Consider the following 20,579-nt stretch of genomic DNA (forward strand, 5'->3'; position numbering starts at 1 on the left):
CCTTTTGGATATAGAGCTTTTTGTACAGATTTTCAGGAACATATTAGGGGACTATCTATGATCAATCAAATTTTAATTTATTCATTTAATATTTATGAAGCATTTCACGTGCATTCAATAACCACCTTATGGTAGTGGCTACCATATTGGACATTTTCAAATAGAACATTTTCTTTGTGTGTGTGTGTGTGTAGATAGATAGATAGATAGATGGAGATATAGATAGACATAAAGACAAAGACAGGGTCTCACTATGTTGCCCAGACTGGTCTCAAACTCCTGGGCTCAAGCTATCCTCCTGCCTTGGCATCCCAAAGTGCTGGGATTACAGGCACAAGCCACCATGCCCAGCCGAACATTTTCAACATTTCAGAAAGCTATTCCAGACAGTGCTATTCTCAAAACAATCCTATGGGGTAGAGCCATTTTATTTATTTATTTATTTTATTATACTTTAAGTTCTAGGATACATGTGTACAACGTGCAGGCTTGTTACATAGGTGCACATTTGCTATGTTTGTTTGCTGCACCCATTAACTCCTCATGTATGTTAGGTATTTCCCCTAATGCTGTCCCTCCCCCTCCCCCCATCCCTCAACAGGCCCTGGTGTGTGATGTTTCCCACCCTGTGTCCAACTGTTCTCATTGTTCAGTTCCCACCTATGAGTTAGAACATGTGGTGTTTGGTTTCCTGTCCTTGTGATAGTTTGCTCAGAATGATGGTTTCCAGTTTCATCCATGTCCCTGCAAAGGACATGAACTCATCCTTTTTTATGGCTGCATAGTATTCCATGGTGTATACATGCCACATTTTCTTAATCCAGTCTATCACTGATGGACATTTGGGTTGGTTCCAAGTTTTTGCTACTGTGTATAGTGCCACAATAAACCTATGTGTGCATGTGTCTTTATAGTAGCATGATTTATAATGCTTTGGGTATATACCCAGTAATGGAATTGCTGGGTCAAATGGTATTTCTAGTTCTAGATCCTTGAGGAAACGCCACACTGTCTTCCACAACGGTTGAACTAGTTTACACTTCAACCAATAGTGTAAAAGCATTACTATTTCTCCACATCCTCTCCAGCATCTGTTGTTTCCTGACTTTTTAATGATTGCCATCCTAACAGATGTGAGATGGTATCTCATTGTGGTTTTGATTTGCATTTCTCTGATGACCAGTGATGATGAGCATTTTTTCATGTGTCTGTTGGCTGCACAAATATCTTCTTTGAGAAGTGTCTGTTCATATCCTTTGCCCACTTTTTGATGGGTTTTTTTTTTTTTTTTCTTACAAATCTGTTTACGTTCTCTGTAGATTCTGGATATTAGCCCTTTGTCAGATAGGTAGATTGCAAAAATTTTCTCCCATTCTGTAGGTTGCCTGTTCAATCTGATGGTAGTTTCTTTTGCTGTGCAGAAGCTCTTTAGTTTAATTAGATCCCATTTGTCTATTCTGGCTTTTGTTGCCGTTGCTTTTGGTGTTTTAGTCATGAAGTCCTTGTCCATGCCTATGTCCTGAATGGTATTGCCTAGGTTTTCATCAAGGATTTTTATGGTTTTAGGTCTAACATTTAAGTCTTTAATCCATCTTGAATTAATTTTTGTATAAGGTGTAAGGAAGGGATCCAGTTTCAGGTTTCTACATATGGCTAGCCAGTTTTCCCAGCACCATTTATTAAATAGGGAATCCTTTCCCCGTTTCCTGTTTTTGTCAGGTTTGTCAAAGATCAGATGGTTGTAGATGTGTGGTGATATTTCTGAGGCCTCCGTTCTGTTCCATTGGTCTATACCTCTGTTTTGGTAACAGTATCCTGCTGTTTTGGTTACTGTAGCTTTGTAGTATAGTTTGAAGTCAGGTAGTGTGATGCCTCCAGCTTTGTTCTTTCTGCTTAGGATTGTCTTGGCAATGCAGGCTCTTTTTTGGTTCCATGTGAACTTTAAAGTAGTTTTTTCCAATTCTGTGAAGAAAGTCATCACTAGCTTGATGGGGATGGCGTTGAATCTATAAATTACCTTGGGCAATAATGGTCATTTTCACAATATTTCAGGAAATCACAGATTTCCTATCCATGAGCATGGAATGTTCTTCCATTTGTTTGTGTCCTCTTTTATTTCATTGAGCAGTGGTTTGAAGTTCTCCTTAAAGAGGTCCTTCACATCCCTTGTAAGTTGGTTTCCTAGGTATTTTATTCTCTTTGTAGCAATTGTGAATGGGAGTTCACTCATGATTTGGCTCTCTGTTAGTCTGTTATTGATGTACAGGAATGCTTGTGATTTTTGCACATTGATTTTGTATCCTGAGACTTTGCTAAAGTTGCTTATCAGCTTAAGGAGATTTTGGGCTGAGATGATGGGGTTTTCTAAATCTACAATCATGTCATCTGCAAACAGGGACAATTCGACTTCCTCTTTTCCTAATTGAATATCCTTTATTTGTTTCTCTTGCCTGATTGCCCCGGCCAGAACTTCCAACACTATGTTGAATAGGAGTGGTGAGAGAGGGCATTCCTGTCTTGTGCCAGTTTTCAAAGGGAATGCTTCCAGTTTTTGCCAATTCAGTATGATATTGGCTGTGGGTCTGTCGTAAATAGCTCTTATTATTTTGAGATACATTTCATCAATACCTAGTTTATTGAGAGTTTTTAGCATGAAGGGCTGTTGAATTTTGTCAAAGGCCTTTTCTGCATCTATTGACATAATCATGTAGTTTTTGTCATTAGTTCTGTTTATGTGATGGATTACATTTATTGATTTACAGATGTTGAACAAGCCTTGCATCCCAGGGATGAAGCCGACTTGATCATGGTGGATAAGCTTTTTGATGTGCTGCTGGATTCGGTTTGCCAGTATTTTACTGAGGATTTTCGCATCAATGTTCATCAGGGATAGTGATCTAAAATTCTCTTTTTTTGTTGTGTCTCTGCCAGGCTTTGGTATCAGGATGATGCTGGTTTCATAAAATGAGTTAGGGAGGATTCTCTCTTTTTCTGTTAATTGGAATAGTTTCAGAAGGAATGGTACCAGCTCCTCTTTGTATCTCTGGTAGAATTTGGCTATGAATCCATCTGGTCGTTGACTTTTTTTGGTTGGTAGGCTATTATTCCCTCAATTTCAGAGCCTGTTATTGGTCTATTCAGAGATTCAACTTATTTCTGGTTTAGTCTTGGGAGGGTGTATGTGTCCAGGAATTTATCCATTTCTTCTAGATTTTCTAGTTTATTTGTGTAGAGGTGTTTATAGTATCTCTGATGGTAGTCTGTTTTTCTGTGGGGTTGGTGGTGATATCCCCTTTATCATTTTTTATTGCATCTATGTGATTCTTCTCTCTTTTCTTCTTTACTAGTCTTGCTAGCGGTCTATCAGTTTTGTTGATCTTTTCAACAAACAAGTTCCTTGGATTCACTGAATTTTTGAGGGGTTTTTGGTGTCTCTATCTCCTTCAGTTCTGCTCTGATCTTTATTTCTTGCCTTCTGCTAGCTTTTGAATTTATTTGCTCTTGCTTCTCTAGTTCTTTTAATTGTGATATTAGGTATCGATTTTAGATCTTTCCCGCTTTCTCTTTTTTTTTTTTTTTTTTTTTTTTTTTTTTTGAGATGGAGTCTCACTCTGTAGCCCAGGCTAGAGTGCAGTGGTGCGATCTCGGCTCACTGCAAGCACCACCTCTGGGGTTCACGCCATTGTCCTGTCTCAGCCTCCCAAGTAGCTGGGATTACAGGTGCCCACCACCAAGTCTGGCTAATTTTTTTGTATTTTTAGTAGAGATGGGGTTTCACCATGTTAGCCAGGATGGTTGCGATCTGCCCACCTCAGCCTCCCAAAGTGCTGGAATTACAGGCGTGAGCCAACGCGCCCGACCAATTCCTGCTTTCTCTTGTGGGCATTTAGTGCTATAAATTTCCCTCTACACACTGCTTTAAATCTGTCCCAGAGATTCTGGTACATTGTGTCTTTGTTCTCATTGGTTTCAAAGAACATCTTTATTTCTGCCTTCATTTTTTTATTTACCCAGTAGTCATTCAGGAGCAGGTTGGTCAGTTTCCATGTAGTTGTGCGGTTTTGAGTGAGTTTCTTAATCCTGAGTTCTAGTTTGATTGCACTGTGGTCTGAGAGACAGTTTGTTGTGATTTCTGTTATTTTACATTTGCTGAGGAGTGCTTTACTTCCAACTATGTGGTCAATTTTGGAACAAGTGCAGTGTGGTGCTGAGAAGAATGTATATTCTGTTGCTTTGGGGTGGGAGTTCTGTAGATGTCTATTAGGTCCACTTGGTGCAGAGCTGAGTTCAAGTCCTCGATATCTTTGTTAACTTTCTGTCTCGTTGATCTGTCTAATATTGACAGTGTGGTGTTAAATTCTCCCATTACTATTGTGTGGGAATCTAAGTCTCTTTGTAGGCCTCTAAGGACTTGCTTTATGAATCTGGGTGCTCCTGTATACGGGTGCATATATATTTAGAATAGTTAGCTCTTCTTGTTGAATTGATCCCTTTACCATTATGTAATGGCCTTCTTTGTCTCTTTTGATGTTTGTTGGTTTAAAGTCTATTTTATCAGAGACTAGAATTGCAACCCCTGCTTTATTTTGCTTTCCATTTGCTTGGTAGATCTTCCTCCATCCCTTTATTTTGAGCCTATGTGTGTCTCTGCATATGAGATGGGTCTTCTGAATACAGCACATGGATGGGTCTTGACTCTTTATCCAATTTGCCAGTCTTTGTCTTTTAATTGGGGCATTTAGCCCATTTACATTTAAAGTTGATATTGTTATGTGTGAATTTTATCCTGTCATTATGATGTTAGCTGGTTATTTTGCCTGTTAGTTGATGTAGTTTCCTCCTAGCATCAATGATCTTCACAATTTGGCATGTTTTTGCATTGACTGGTACTGGGCGTTCCTTTCCATGTTTAGTACTTCCTTCAGGAGCTCTTGTAAGGCAGGCCTGGTGGTGACAAAATCTCTCAGCATTTGCTTGTCTGTAAAGGATTTTATTTCTCCTTCACTTATGAAGCTTAGTTTGGCTGGATATGAAATTCTGAGTTGAAAATTATTTTCTTTAAGAATGTTCAATATTGGCCCCCACTCTCTTCTGGCTTGTAGAGTTTCTGCCGAGAGAGCTGTTAGTTTGATGGTCTTCCCTTTGTGGGTAACCTGACCTTTCTGTGTAGCTACCCTTAACATTTTTTCCTTCATTTCAACCTTGGTGAATCTGACAATTATGTGTCTTGGGGTTGGTCTTTTCGAGGAGTATCTTTGTGATGTTCTCTGTATTTCCTGAATTGAATGTTGGCCTTCCTTGCTATGTTGGGGAAGTTCTCCTGGATAATATCCTGAAGAGTGTTTTCCAACTTGGTTCCATTCTCCTCTTCACTTTCAGGTACACCAATCAGACGTAGATTTGGTCTTTTCGCATAGTCCCATATTTCTTGGAGGCTTTGTTTGTTTCTTTTCACTGTTTTTTCTTTAAACTTCACTTCTTGGTTTATTTCATTAATTTGATCTTCAGTCACTGATGCCCTTTTTTCCACTTGATCGAATCAGTTATTGAAGCTTGTGCATGTGTCATGTATTTCTCGTGCCATGGTTTTCAGCTCCATCAGGTCATTTAAGGTCTTCTCTACACTGTTTATTCTAGTTAGCCATTCATTTAATCTTTTTTCAAGGTTTTTACCTTCCCTGCGATGGGTTTGAACCTCCTTCTTTAGCTCAGAGAAGTTTGTTATTACCGACCTTCTGAAGCCTACTTCTGTCAACTGATCAAAGTCATTCTCTGTCCAGCTTTGTTCCGTTGCTGGTGAGGATCTGTAATCATTTGCAAGAGAAGAGGCACTCTGGTTTTTAGAATTTTAAGCTTTTCTGTTCTGGTTTCTCCCCATCTTTGTGGTTTTATCTACCTTTGGTCTTTGATGTAGATGTTGGTGACCTATAGATGGTGTTTTGGTGTAAATGTCCTTTTTGTTGATGTTGATGCTATTCCTTTCTGTTTGTTAGTTTTCCTTCTAACAGGTCTCTCAGCTGCAGGTCTGTTGGAGTTTGCTGGAGGTCCACTCCAGACCCTGTTTGCCTGGATATCACCAGCAGTGGCTGCAGAACAGAAAAAATTGCAGAACAGCAAACATTGCTGCCTGATCATTCCTTTGGAAGCTTCGTCCCTGAGGGGCACCCGCCTGTATGAGGTATCAGTCAGCCCCTACTGGGAGGTGTCTCTCAGTTAGGCTACAAGGAGGTCAGGGACCCACTTGATGTGGCAATCTGTCCATTCTCAGAGCTCAAACACCATTCTGGGAGAACCACTGCTCTCTTCAAAGCTGTCAGACAGGGACGTTTAAGTCTGCAGAAGTTTCTGCTGCCTTTTGTTTAGCTATGCCCTGCCCCCAGAGGTGGGGTCTACAGAGGCAGCAGGCCTTGGTGAGCTGCAGTGGGTTCTACCCAGTTTGAGCTTCCTGACTGCTTTGTTTACCTACTAAAGCCTCAGCAATGGCGGATGCCCCTCCCCCAGCCAGACTGCTGCCTTGCAGGTCCATCTCAGATTGCTGCGCTAGCAGTGAGCAAGGCTCCGTGGGTGTGGGACCTGCCGAGCCAGGTGTGGGATGTAATCTCCTGGTGTGCTGTTTGCTAAGATCGTTGGAAAAACACAGTATTTGGGTGCGAGTGCCCCATTTTTTCAGGTACAGTCTGTCACAGCTTCCCTTGGCTAGGAAAGGGAAATCCCCCAACCCCTTGTGCTTCCCGGGTGAGGTGATGTCTGCCCTGCTTAGGCTCGCCCTTTGTGGGTGGCACCCACTGTCCAACCAGTCCCAGTCGGATGAACCAGGTACCTCAGTTGGAAACGCAGAAATCACCTGTCTTCTGTGCCAGTCACGCTGGGAGCTGCAGACCGGAGCTGTTCCTATTCGGCCATGTTGGAACGGACCCCAGTAGAGCCATTTTATTAGTGAGTAAACTAAACTAAGAGAGGTTAAGCAATTATGTTGGAACGGACCCCAGTAGAGCCATTTTATTAGTGAGTAAACTAAACTAAGAGAGGTTAAGCAATTATCTTAAGTTCTAAATGCAGAGCTAGTTACACAGCAGACCTGACACTAAATCTGCTATTTTTAATTTCAAAAGTAAATTGTGCAAAGTATAGAATAGGCATAATTTCTAAATGAAAGTAAATATAAAAGTAGTGTGATAAAGTAATTTAAAAGTTAAATTAATACTTAACATCAGTTTTTAAGTTTTTGAGCTTTTAGACAAATAGAATTAATATAGTTTTTTGATCCTGTGCAGCTTCCATGTGGAAAATAAAATATATGGTTGACAGGTAAATGATGTGATCTTAGCAAAAGAAACTTAAAATCTACTAAAATTTTTCCTCTATAATCAAAAATATATTTAAAAATGACTGATGAATAAAATACAGCTCTACATAAAATAGCATTTTAAAAAGATAGTTAATAGAGTTTGCATCACCTGCATCCAAAATACATCTCCAGTATTGATCATTTGCTAAGCAAATTACTTCCAAGGACATGACAGCCATCATCCTTCGTTTATAGCTTTCAGACTGTAACATTTCTGTTTAAAGTGTTCAACAGAAAAACACAGCTGTAATTTATACAAGAGGCAATGAAATGCTTGATTCTGTTTTTTGTACCAGCTAAGTAAAACCAAGGGTTGAGGTCACTACTATTACCACCAACTGCATGCATTAAATTCCCCTCTGTGCACAGCTCCCTGTGAAGTAGTGACAAATTCCATCAGCCCATGATCTTTGAGGTTTATAGTCTATACAGTAAGTGAAAAAATCCTGAAATTTCTTTTTTTCAGATGGGGTCTCAATTTGTTGCCCAGGCTGGAGTGCAATGGCATGATCACAGCTCACTGCAGCCTGAATCTCCCTGGGCTCAGGTGATCTACCATCTCAGCCTCCCTAGTAGCTGAGACGACAGGAGTGCATCACCATGCCCAGCTAATTTTTGTATTTTTTGCAGAAACAGCATTTTGCCATGTGGCCCAGGCTGGTATCAAACTCTTGGGTTCAAACAATCCACTTGCCTTGGCCTCCCAAAGTGCTAGGATTACAGGCATGAGCTACTATGCCTGGAGGAAATTTTTAATCTTTGGTCTGAGTGACTTAGATTGGGTGGTCACACACTTCAAATTCCCTTGGAAAATAATACATCTCTCTTGGCTAAAATTAGTTGTTAAATAAAATTTGAATGTGAGTTTTCAAGAATAGCAAAGTAATCCACAGTATTGTCAATAAAAATTTAATATCCATTAAATTAGGTATGAGGCTTTATACATTTCCTGAGTATAAAAAAGATACTTTAAATAAAATCTTGGATGAACTTGTACTACAGACAGAAGGTATTACAAATATACATGTCTATTGTGCTAGGAAAAAACACACAGACTATCTTTTCCTCATATCTTTAGCCAGCCACTCTATTACCAAATCTGTCCTAAATCTAGCTTGGCTCTACCATTCCATGGCATTCTCTTTTAAAATTCAGCTTCTACTCCAAGAACTCATCCTGAGATCTCTAATAAACTGATTTCTCTTTTACACATAGTGGAAATGGGTAGTGTGAGGAGGGAGAGCTATTGCAGGGCCCAAGGCAAAACAGCAGTGGCCAGATGCTCACTGTTGTTTGTTCTGTTTGTGTCATTGTCAGGACTTTCCCCACAATGGCTGTAGGAAGCAGCAGCCCTGGTGAATTTTTATGTGCTTTTAGGCCATTCCTGTTAGGGGGCAGAGCTTCCTACTATTAAGGTAGGTTTTTACAATGATTTAGTCTAGTAAAAGTAACAGGATGATCCTCTCACTTCCTCCTAACAAGACTACGAAATGATACAAATGTACACAAATAAACATTGAAAACACTTTCCAATATCTCTTGGGGCTCATATCCAGTATTTGGGATATGTTCCCAGTACCTAGTAAATTCCAACGTCAGGTATTGAGCCAGACTTCTTGAATCAGTAGAATGGGGTTGAAAATCTTAAAAACATATTTTATCCCATCCTAAAATGAGTTGTTGGAAAAAAATCAGTTCTCATTCTCCAATTCATTTCTCTTATTTGGCTTTAGTTTTTTATTTTTATCAAAGTGATACATGTGCATGATTCAGAGTTAAATGTTACTAAATGGCCTATAACAAAACTTAGTGGTTCCTGGCCCCACCCTCCCAACTTTTCTGTGTTCATCACTCCATATACAATCGGTTTAGACTCTTCCCTATAACCCTCTATGATTTATAAATCTCCTTATTTCTACATATTTATACACATTGCTGTGTTTTGCTACATTGATGTAGACTTCATTGACTTCATGTTATGAAAAATGGGAAATTAACTCTTTCAACATTGCTCTTTCCTCTTCCCTTTCTCCATATTTATAGCTTTTAGTTAAATCAGTGTTAAGTGCTTCCATGATGTCTATACAATTATTATTCACAGCTGAGCACTGTAATGTACTATGGTTGTGTCTCTTTTTTTTTTAAACAGGTAATAATTTCCTTAATTAATTAATTAATTAATTTATGTTGAGACGAAGTCTCACTCTGTCACTAGGATGGACTGTAGTGGCACAGTCTCGGTTCACTGCAACCTTTGCCTCCCAGGTTCAAGTGATTCTCCTGCCTCAGCCTCCCAAGGAGCTAGGACTACAGGTGCGTGCCACCACACCCAGCTAATTTTTGTATTTTTAGTAGAGACAGGTTTTCACCATGTTGGCCAGGATGCTCTCTATCTCTTGACCTCGTGATCCACCTGCCTCGGCCTAATAATTTCCTTATTTTACAATAGTCCCCCCTTATCTGCAGGATACATTCCAAAACCCCCAGTGGATACCTGAAACTGAGGATAGTACTGAACCCTGTATATACTATGTTTTTTCCCAGACAGATACTTCTTAACTAATGATGTGGTTATGTCCTGATAAACCCATTGTAAGTTGAAAATATTGTAAATTGAAAAGCATTTATAAACCTAATCTGCCAAACAGCATAGTTTAGCCTAGCTTAACTTAAATGTGCTTAGAATACTTACATTACCCTACAACTTGGCAAAATGATCTAACACAAAGCCTATTTTATAATAGAGCATTTAATAACTCATGTAATTTATTGAATACTGTACTAAAAGTGAAAAACAGAATGGTTGTATGAGGACTGCAAGTACAGTTTCTTCTGAATGTGTTCACTTTTGCATAATTATAAAGTCAAAAACCGTAAGTCAAACCAGACTGTCTGAACATACATATCTATAATAAAGTATGTAGGCATAGTAATAGCTTAACAATAACTAATAATAGATTACAACAATATATAATAACAGAAGTTATATGAATGTGCTCTATCCCTCTCTCTCAAAATATCTTATTGTCCTATACTGCAGGTAACCGAAACCACAGAAAGAAAAACTGCTGAGAAGGGGAGACTGCTGTATTTCATCTGCTTAGTTTTCCTTGTACCTACTGATAATTCCTCCCATCTTTTTCTCTAAACTGGATGCACAGTTCCATTCTGGAACTTCCCCTTGCTGTCTTCCTTGAAATTCCCTATGCTTTACACGCTTGGGTAAGGTTCCCAGTTTCCCAGGTCCCTCTCCTTTCTATTTCTTAGGGAGAATTCTAGCCTTGGCATCTTTAGGTCTTTCCTAGTTAGGCTCTGAGGAGAGCACTCCTAATGGGCACTGCCAGTTCTCAAGCCTTTTGAGGATTTATGGTGTGAGTCCAAGAGGTTCTCAGCTTTCCCACTGTTGGCTTGGAATGATTTTCTCTGGCTGGCTAAGTCCTAAGTCTTGCCTATCTGTTTCCATCTTCCAATATTTTATTGCTGTTGCATCCTTTCTTGTTTTCCCTTGAATGCTTGTCTGCTGCTGGTGGTATTATTAGTATTGCTTAATCTCCATGTAATTTTAGGGGGAGTCTTGAAAGGGAGTAAAATTAGATATGTCTATATAATGGACCTAGTGACCCTTACCCTTATTTTGGCTAGACTGAATGCAAATTTGAAAAAAAAAAAAAAAAAACCCGAAAACAAAATCTCCAGCAGAATTTTTCACAAAACATTCGTCAAAATATAACAAAAGATTTTGCTAAATTTGTCTCTAAAATTAGGAGGCAAGGAATAAGTTGGAGGGAATATTTTTCACTTAAAATTTCCTCTTTCCTTTTTTTTTTTTAATGAAGAAGATGTTTGAACTTCTGGAGAAAGTTGGAAAATAAAAATAAATATAATTGTGTAAAATATAGTCTGTTTGGGTCACAGATCTTTGATTTTAACTTGGAAACAAAACTACATTTGCATACACAAAAATGCAGCTCTTTATTATTTGTATTTTTATTTCTGGTCTTAATAAAATGTTTATTTCATGATTTTTAAATATTTAAAATATAATGCACGTATTATTTTGTTTTCTCTCAGAGTATCAATAATTAAACTGAATAATAATCAGAACATGTATTTATAAAGAGATTATACTCTATACTCACCTACCAAAGTTTTCCACACAGGGAGTTCAGGAATATTTAATTTTATTATATATTTGAGAACCTCTGTATGAAATGTTAACACTGATAAATGGATTATATTATTTCCTTTACTATCTGTTTTTCTCCAGTTAGCACCGATAGAAAACAGGTATTGAATAGTGTCCAGTGCTCCTGAAGTGGCAGCAAGTAACAGTGGAGTGCACTGATTCCTAAAAATTAAGAAACATAACAATTAAACACACAGAGTGTCAAATTTACTTTTTGTAAAACTATTCAAGCTGCAAGTGGAGGCAGTCTGACTTACACCACCACCTTCTGTTCTTAGGAATTCTCATCTTCTGTAATCTACATATGAATCGATTTGCCTCCCTTGCCATGCCATCCTTACTATGGGTCCCTATCCACCTCCCCAACTTAATTATCATGCCTTATAATTTGTTTGGAGGATGATAATACACAAAGTTCTTACAATAGACTGTCCTATTTAAGCCTTATAACTACTCCGTAAGTGAAGGAAAAAGCAAGGCAAATATCATCAGCCCATTTTACAAATGATGTAACTGAGACTCAGGAATTAATTACACCCATTGCTTCAAGTCCAGTTTTCAAATCCCAGCTTCCTCACTGTGGCAGAAACTAACAGTTTTGCTCGAAAACTCATTATCTGATTTTTAGATAGTGAAGATACTTTGTTTGGCTATCCAGTGCAATATTACATTTCCCAGATGCTGCTGCTTCTTTTTTGTTGTTGTTGAGATAGAGTCTCACTATGTCACCCAGGCTGTAGTGCAGTGGTGCGACATCAGCTCACTGCAGCCTCTGCCTCTCTGGTTCAAGTGATTCTCGTGCCTCAGCCTCAGGAGTAGCTAGGATTACAGGCATGGACCACCATATCCGGTTAATTTTTGTATTTTTAGTAGAGACGGGTTTTTGCCCAGACTGGACTCAAACTCCTGACCTCAAGTGATCTGCCTGCCTTGGCCTCCCAAAGTGCTGGAATGACAGGCATGAGCCACCGCACCTGGCCTCTTCTTTCTTCTCATGGCCAGACATGATGGTGAAAGCAGGAGTTGCCATCTGAGGGACATCAGCTTCCTCTGGTGGCTTCCACATATTCAGAGCAACAAGAGGAAGCTGATGTCTCTTATACTGTCAAGCCGTTATACTAGCCCTAAACCACTGAATAATAGTGGAAAGGTTACTCGAAGACCTAGAAAAACCTGAATGAAACTATGCCTAAATCAGGCTCAGCGATCCAAAGTAATGACCTGGCCTTTAGATTTCTAGCCAAGAATGTACCTTCAGAAGTTACACCTTTACCCTAAATGCTAATCCGCAGCTAAACTGTAATACAAAAGAGTGTTGGGATTTTTTAATTTCAAAGTTATTTTATTCTTTTTAATGTATTTCTCTTCTAGATACTACTAAATATTTCTCCTGTAATCCAAAGCCTGTCCCCTTTGATCTGAAGTCCTAGGGCTGCCTCCTGGTTGTGTAGGATTCAGTTTAGAGCAACTCTCTCCTCCCTAGTCTCAGGCTTCTTCCAGGGCACTAAGCAAAGCATTTAACATGAAAAATTAATCTGCAGAACCATAGTACTGGAACAAGGTTAGGAAAAACTCCCTAGGGATTAGTCCTTATTCTTCCAGAAAACATGCATAGGTTAATAGAAGCTCCTGTCTTTATAAATTCTAATGATAAGTGGTAGGAGGAGACAGTGAGTAGAAAGGATAGCAAAGTAAGCCTCACATACCTTTCAAATCACCCATGCCTATCGCCTTTTAGTGGCAGTGTGTGCGGCAAGCCATGAAAAGCAGAAATTTATATTCTATTTAATTTTCTTTCTTCTTGTTTTTTTTATTATTGCCTAGACATCAACCTCAACCTGATATAAATGCTTAATGACTTACTCAGCTGTTGCCTCAGCTTCTAGCAAACTAGGATCCTTCCTACAGAGAGCAATAATGATGCAAACGTTGTCATAGAAAGCGGCAAAGTGAATCGGCATCCAGCCTCTTTTTTCAGAAAGCGTGTAATCAGCTTTGGAACACAGTAGACAGACTGTTGTTTCTAATGAGCAAGCCTGTGCGGCAAGGTGTAGAGGTGTTGGACCTAGAATGGATGGACAATTACTTCAGTGATCAAAGCACTAACATTCCTAAAAGAAAACCTAAATGCCTTATTGATGTCTATCCACAGAGCTTAGTATTGTATGGTATAAAATCTCCAAAGTAAGTATTAAAAAAACATTTAGACAACCCTATATTCCTTTATTTAACTTGGGATTAAAAATCCCGACCAGTAAAAATCCATACTTAGAAACAAAAAACAAAAATTTTTTTAAATCCCTATTTCTTTATAAGCAAAGAAGAATGAGTAACATTTAAAATATTAAATATTTGAATAAAATAAAATAAAATGTGAAATATTTGAAAATTTAAGTAAATGTGTAAAATAGTCTTATGGTAAATTATTTCTTGTTTATTTTCCATTTTACTCATGTTTTTTAGTTGAAGATAAGATCCTTTGAAATTCAAATATATATATGTTCACAAAGACCTCTATGTCACTAAATCCAATGGGCATTTTTCTTTTATTTTTTTCCAGTGCACATAGAATATTTATTATTTGGGTAGATTCCCAAAAATGGGCCGAGTACAGTGGCTCATGCCTGTAATCCCAGTACTTTGTAAAGCTGAGGCGGGTGGATCACCTGAGGTCAGGAGTTTGAGACCAGCCTGGCCAACATGGTGAAACTGGGGTCTACTAAAAATACAAAAAAAAAATTTAACGGCATGGTGGGTGTGCCTCTAGTCCTAGTTACTTGGAAGGCTGAGGCAGGAGAATCGCTTGAGCCTGGGAGGCAGAGGTTGTAGTGAGCAGAGATCATGCCATTGCACTCCAGCCTAGGCAACAGAGCAAGACTCTATCTCAAAAAAAAAATCCCAAAATGGGAGTTGCTGGGTAAAACTGTATAATCATCAACAGTATCATTATTACTGGTAATAGATATTGCCAAATTATCTCCCAAAGAATAATAGCAATTCATACCTTTACCATGTGATACGGTTTGGCTCTGTGTCCCCACCCAAATCTCATCTCGAATTGTAATCCCCACATGTCGAGAGAGAGAGGTAACTGGATCATGAGAGCAGTTCCCCTACGCTGTTCTCATGATAGTGAGTGAATTCTCACTAGAGTACAACTGTCATTTTTCAATTCTCATCTTACTTATTTCTCAATAGTATTTTACACCATTGACCACTTCTTCCTATTTAAAATAATTTCTTCTCTTGGCTTTTGTGGTATCACACTCCCAATTTTTGTCCAGTTTTACTGGTTACTCCTTGGCAGTCTCCTTTGGAACCTTCTCATTGTCCTAATATCCAAATGAACTTTAAGGCTCAATCTTGGGCCGTTTTCTTTTCTTAGTGGCTTTGCTTACCATATACAACTTGATGACTCCAAGGATTATGTCTCTAGATCTGATTTCTTCTGATTTGCAGATCTATATCTTTGACATCTCGTAAAGCATCTTCACACATCCCCTCAAACTTAATATACTCAAAATTGAACTACTATCCTTCCTTCCAAACCTGGTTCTCTTTTACTGCTTCCTAAATCAGTGAGAGATATGATGATCCAGCCAGTTGTACAGACCACAAACCTGGAAGACTCTTTGGCACCTCCCTCTTATTTCCTTCTCCATAACCAGCCCATCATCAAGTCTAAAAATCTCTAGAACTCATCTCTACCACCACCATCCTAATCCAAGCCATAATCATCTCCCAACTGCTATCCCCATCTTGTTTTGCCCTTATCCAACCCAGTTTTTCAAAACATAAATCTGATCTTTTCATCTCCTTGTTCAATGGCTTCTCAAGGCCATCTGATTATGAGGAACAGTGACAGGATCCACTGGCTCCAACTTAACTTGAAGCACCAGCTACAACTACCTTCTTCACCTACCTCCCAGTAAAACCATGCATACCTTGTTCTCCTCATTCTGGCTTTCTTGTAGCTCCCCAAATGTAGCATAATCACACGCCCCAGGTTACCCAGGAAAGTACTGGTCAAGTACTTCTCCCCCTATACCTTCCCATTACATTATTAAAGGCCTATTTACTATAGTTTCTTTTACCTAGTACATCAAGTTCAGCTATCAAGAAAAATTTAGAAGGCATATTAAAAAAGCAAAAACATAGTTTAAATAATTATGTGCTAGCATAATTATTAATAGTGCCCTTTCACTTTCAAGTCTCCCTGATATGGATGATGAATTATCTGGTCACCTTGGACTATTCCTGTTCTCTGAAACCTCCCTTCTCCCAAACAATTCCTCCCTTACCAGGATCTAGCTAACTCCTAATCATTTCTCAGTTTAAAAGATATTTCCTCAGTGAAGCACTGTTTTCATTAAATCTCTGCCATCAGAAACATCCAGTGTCCTCCTACCTGCCTTGATAGTTGGAGCTTGACATTATAGCCTTGATAGTCTATAAAATTTGACCCAAATCTAGTTATATAAAATTATTGTTTAGTCTTCCAGTTTCTGGTCCAGGATTTAAGGAGCTTAGAAGTCACCACTTCCTCCTAACAACAAGTAAAAAGCTGAACCAACCCTAAATAAATCAACAGCCCTTAAGTTTGTCAGATAAGGGAGGTAATGGGCAAACTGATACCCTCAAAATTGGAGAGACAAGTGGATTCACAGAGTCATAACTTAGTAGAGCAGAAACTCACAAGCAGAAACTTTCTAAGGAATCATTACTGGAATAAGAAAACCTTAACATTAATTCACAATTGCTAGAAGCTCAGTGTGGACAAGTATGAGAGTTAAAAACTCTAGAAGGATCCATCATAGTGGGGCCCCATGCTTTCATGTGTTTTACTTATACGAGTTTTATCAGGTCCTCACGGTGAATATTGAAGAAAAATCCCCTCATTCCAGCTGGAGGAGGGAGAAAAGGAACCATTTTGAAATACTCCAGGGCATTCTGTTCTTAACAAGACCTGCTCTCAAGAGAAACTACTTTACCAGAGCCTAACCTATTGGGCTTTTATCAGACCCTAACCTGCTGGGGTTTTATCAGAACCTAACCTACCTAGGGAAGGGAAATGCCCAACTCCAGTCGCCTCTAACCATCCTGCCTGGCCTAAGGGACAGGGGGAGAGGACTGAGAAGCACTGGTGAAGTTCAAAGTATAGGGAGGCAGGCTCACTAAGAGACAAGACATAATCATAAGATGATAGAATGCTTCTCCCCCTATACCTTACCATTACATTATTACAGGCCTATGTACTACAGTTTCTTTTACCTAGTACATCAAGAAAAATTTAGAAGGCATATTAAAAAAGCAAAAACCGTAGTTTAAAGAGACAGAGCAAGCATCAGAACCAGACATGGCAGGGATGTTGGAATGATCAGAAAGGGAATTTAAAACAACTATGATTAATATGCTAAGGGTTCTAACGGATAAAGTAGCCTGCAAGAACAGATGGGCAATGTAAACAGAGAGATGGAAATCCTAAGAAAGAACCAAAATGACATGCTACAGATAAAAAACACTGTAAAAGAAATGAAGAGTGCCATTAATGGGCTTATAAAGAGATTACACACAGCTGAGGAAGGAATCTCTAATCTCGAAGATGTATCAGTAGAAACTTCCAGGCCAAGGCACAGTGGCTCACTCCTGTAATCCCAGCACTTTGGGAAGCCAAGGCGGGAGGATTGCTTGAGCCCAAGAGTCTGAAACCAGCCTGGGCAACATAGTGAGACCTCATCTCTATAAAAAATAAACAAAATTAGCCAGGCATGGTGGCACGGGCCTGTAGTCCCAGTTACTTGGGAGGCTGAGGTGAGGGTCACTTGAGCACGGGAGGTAGAGGCTGGAGTAAGCCGCGATCATGCCACCACCCTCCAGCCTGGGCAACAAATACCCTCTCTCAAAAATAAAAATAAATTGAAAAGTCTAGGGGGAAAAAAAGAACCAAAAGAGAAGAAAGAGAGAAAGGAAAAGAAGAAATATTTAAAACAATAATGATTGAGAATTTTTCCATATTAATGTGACATATCAAACCACAGCTTCAGGAAGCTCAGAGAACACCAAGCCAAATGAATGTCAAAACAAACAAAAAACTACATCAAGGCATATCATTTTCAAATTACAGAAAAACAAAGATAAAGAAAATAATCCTATTTACTGCAGCACTATTCACAATAGCCAAGATTTGGAAGCAACCTAAGTGTCCATCAACAGATGAGTGGATACAGAAAATTTATCCATTCATGTGGATACACAATGGAGTAGTATTCAGCCATGAAAAATAATGAGATCCTGTCATCTGCAACAACATGGATGGAATTGGAGGTCATTATGTTAAGTGAAATAAGTCAGGCACATAAAGACAAACTTTGCCTGTTCTCACTTATTTGTGGGAGCTAAAAATTAAAGCAATTGAACTCATGGAGATACAGAGTAGAATGATGGTTACCAGAGGCTGGGAAGGGTAGTGGGGGGATGTGGGGATAGTTAATGGGTACAAAATAGAAATAATAGATAAGACCTAGTATTTGCTAGCACAACAGGGTGACTATAGTAAAAAGAAATTAATTGTATATTTTAAAATAACTAAAAGAGTATAATTGGATTATATGTAACATAAAGGATAAATGATTGAGGTGATGGATACTCTACTCTGATGTAATTATTATGCATTGCATGCCTGTATCAAAAAAATCTCATATACTCCAAGTATATATGCCTATTAAGTACATACAGAAATTAAAAATTATTTTAAAAAGAAAACAATCCTAAAAGAAGCCAGAGGAAAACACATTACTAATAGATAAGCAAAAATAAGAATTACACCCAAGTTCTCCTCAGAAACTATGCAAGCAGGAAGTGAGTGGAGGAAAAAATAAAGTGTTGAGATAATGGAACCACTAATCTAGAATTTTGTAACCTGTAAGATTATCCTTCAAAAATGAATGAGGAATAAAGACTTTCTCAAACAAAAATTGAGGGAATTTGCCACCAGTAGACCTGCCTTGCAACGCATGTTAAAAGAAGTTGTCCAAAGAGAAGAAAAATGATATAGGTCAGAAACTTACATATACATAAAGGAAGGAAGAACATCAGAGAATAAAAAAAAATGAAGGTCAAGTAAAATGTTCTGTCTTAATTGAGCTAACAGATAACAGTTTGTTCAAAATAACATTATCATGCCCAGTACAGTGGCTCACGTCTGTAATCCCAGCACTTTGGGAGGCCGAGGTGGGTGGATCACTTGAGGTCAGGAGTTCAAGACTAGCCTGGCCAACATGGTGAAACCCTGTCTCTACTAAAAATAAAAAATATATAGGGTGTGGTGGTGCACATCTGTGATCCCAGCTACATGGTAGGCTGAGATGAGAGAATTGCTTGAACCCGGGAGGCGGAAGTTGCAGTGAGCCAAAATCACACGACTGCACTCCAGCCTATGCAGCAGAGCAAGATTCCATCTCAAAATAAGCAAATAAATAATAACACTATCAACAAAGGGTTTGAATATAGATATAGATATATACTTATATGTGTTTATGCATAAGTGAAATGAATGACATTTATGAAATGCATGACATACATATGCTTATGCACAAGTGAAATGAGTAAATGAATGATAGGTGGGAAGACTTAGGAATATTTTGTTATTATAAGGTACTTACACTATCTGTGAAGTGGTTTAGTGTCATCTGAAAGTAGACTTGGAATAACTGTAAATCAATGTTGTAAACTCTAGGGCAATCACTAAAACAAAAATGTAAAAAGAAGTATAATGAATATGCTAAGATAGGAGAAAAAACCCTAAAAAGGAGAAGGAAGCTGATAAGCTGGCTGAGGAGCATTTATCATGAGGGGTCCTTGTGGCAAACTAAGCACTTGTCCTCTATACTGTCCCTCTCCTTGCACCTAATCCGAAAAACTTCGGTTTTCTGTGTAGACTACCTTAGAGCCTTAATTGAAGAGATGTTCTGTTTGAAGAGTATTTAAGGTTTCCAATAAAATGTACACCCCTCAAGAAAAGTTTCCTGAGCACCTATGAAGGCCAAGTGTTTTTCTGGGTGTTAGGAAACTGTGGCTAACAAAATAGACCAAATCCTTGTCCTTTATGGAGCTTTATACTCAAGTGAGGGAGACTAACTAAATAAATAAATTTATATAAGGTAGCCATAAGTGATACCTAAAAAAGAGAAAGAGAGCAATAATGTAGGAGGCACACTATTGTTACTTAACTGGAAATTTCTACAGGGTGGATGAGACAGGTAAACTTCCTTTTATCCCACTCCAGGTCCACTCACCTCCTTTACCACTCTGGCTCTCCTGCACCTGCAGAAAAAGCAACCCCTGTCCTCTGGCTCCTTGTCAGTATCTGCCAATGGGTAGCCCTGGCAGGAGACTGGAGGAGGAAGAATAAGGTCGGGCTCCCTCTCTGAGGTCATCTCAGGTTTGCTGTGCTCCTCCTCAAACGGAAGATGGCCAGTTTAAGTAACTATCCCCTCCCCCTTGGCAATTCAGGTCGTTGAAAGTAGTTTCTTTAAAACAAAAGCCTTTCTGAATTCTCTTATACAGAGTGCGAAGGTATAGCCTCTTAAATATAGACACAGAAAGTATAACCTCTTAAAATTTTGTTTTTCTCCATATCCAACATTTAGGTTAAGTCTACTACCTCAGTCAAAAATGACTCATTCCTCAGACCTCATAGATTGTTACTGCCACTAGACGGCAGCATATCTAAAGTATATTATAATAACTTTTCTTTTTTTTAAGCTGTAGAAACCACTTTTGGGCCTGAATTCATAAAAAATAGAGGTGACAGCAAATTCCACAGGAAAAAAAAAGAGAAAACTCCCCAAACTGAAGAGGAGTATCAATAAATAACTATGAGTAGAAAGTAATTTATACTTCAATTTGAATACAAAACATCATTATGCAACATTCTGATGCAACAGCATCTTGGAGATTACATACTATAAGAAAAGTTCTAATATATGCAATAGCCTTTTTAAATGCACCAAATGTTTTATTTATGTCTTACCATTTCTTTCCTTT

The 20,579-nt window shown here is 38.6% G+C and overlaps 1 protein-coding gene across 1 annotated transcript in view; it reads right to left on the reverse strand.

Moving 5' to 3' along the window:
• ANKAR (ankyrin and armadillo repeat containing) overlaps nucleotides 1-20,579 on the reverse strand; it is a 72,825-nt gene that overhangs the window by 27,778 nt on the left and 24,468 nt on the right. Inside the window, exons 8-10 of the mRNA XM_033230883.1 lie at nucleotides 13,398-13,599; nucleotides 11,488-11,696; nucleotides 7,458-7,562 (exon numbers count right to left, since the gene is read on the reverse strand). Of these exons, the coding sequence (XP_033086774.1) occupies nucleotides 7,458-7,562; nucleotides 11,488-11,696; nucleotides 13,398-13,599 (516 nt within the window). The remainder of the gene's footprint in view (nucleotides 1-7,457; nucleotides 7,563-11,487; nucleotides 11,697-13,397; nucleotides 13,600-20,579) is intronic.

Source organism: Trachypithecus francoisi, unplaced genomic scaffold (genome assembly GCF_009764315.1).
Source record: "Trachypithecus francoisi isolate TF-2019V2 unplaced genomic scaffold, Tfra_2.0 Lachesis_group13, whole genome shotgun sequence".
Classification (NCBI taxonomy): Eukaryota; Metazoa; Chordata; class Mammalia; order Primates; family Cercopithecidae; genus Trachypithecus; species Trachypithecus francoisi.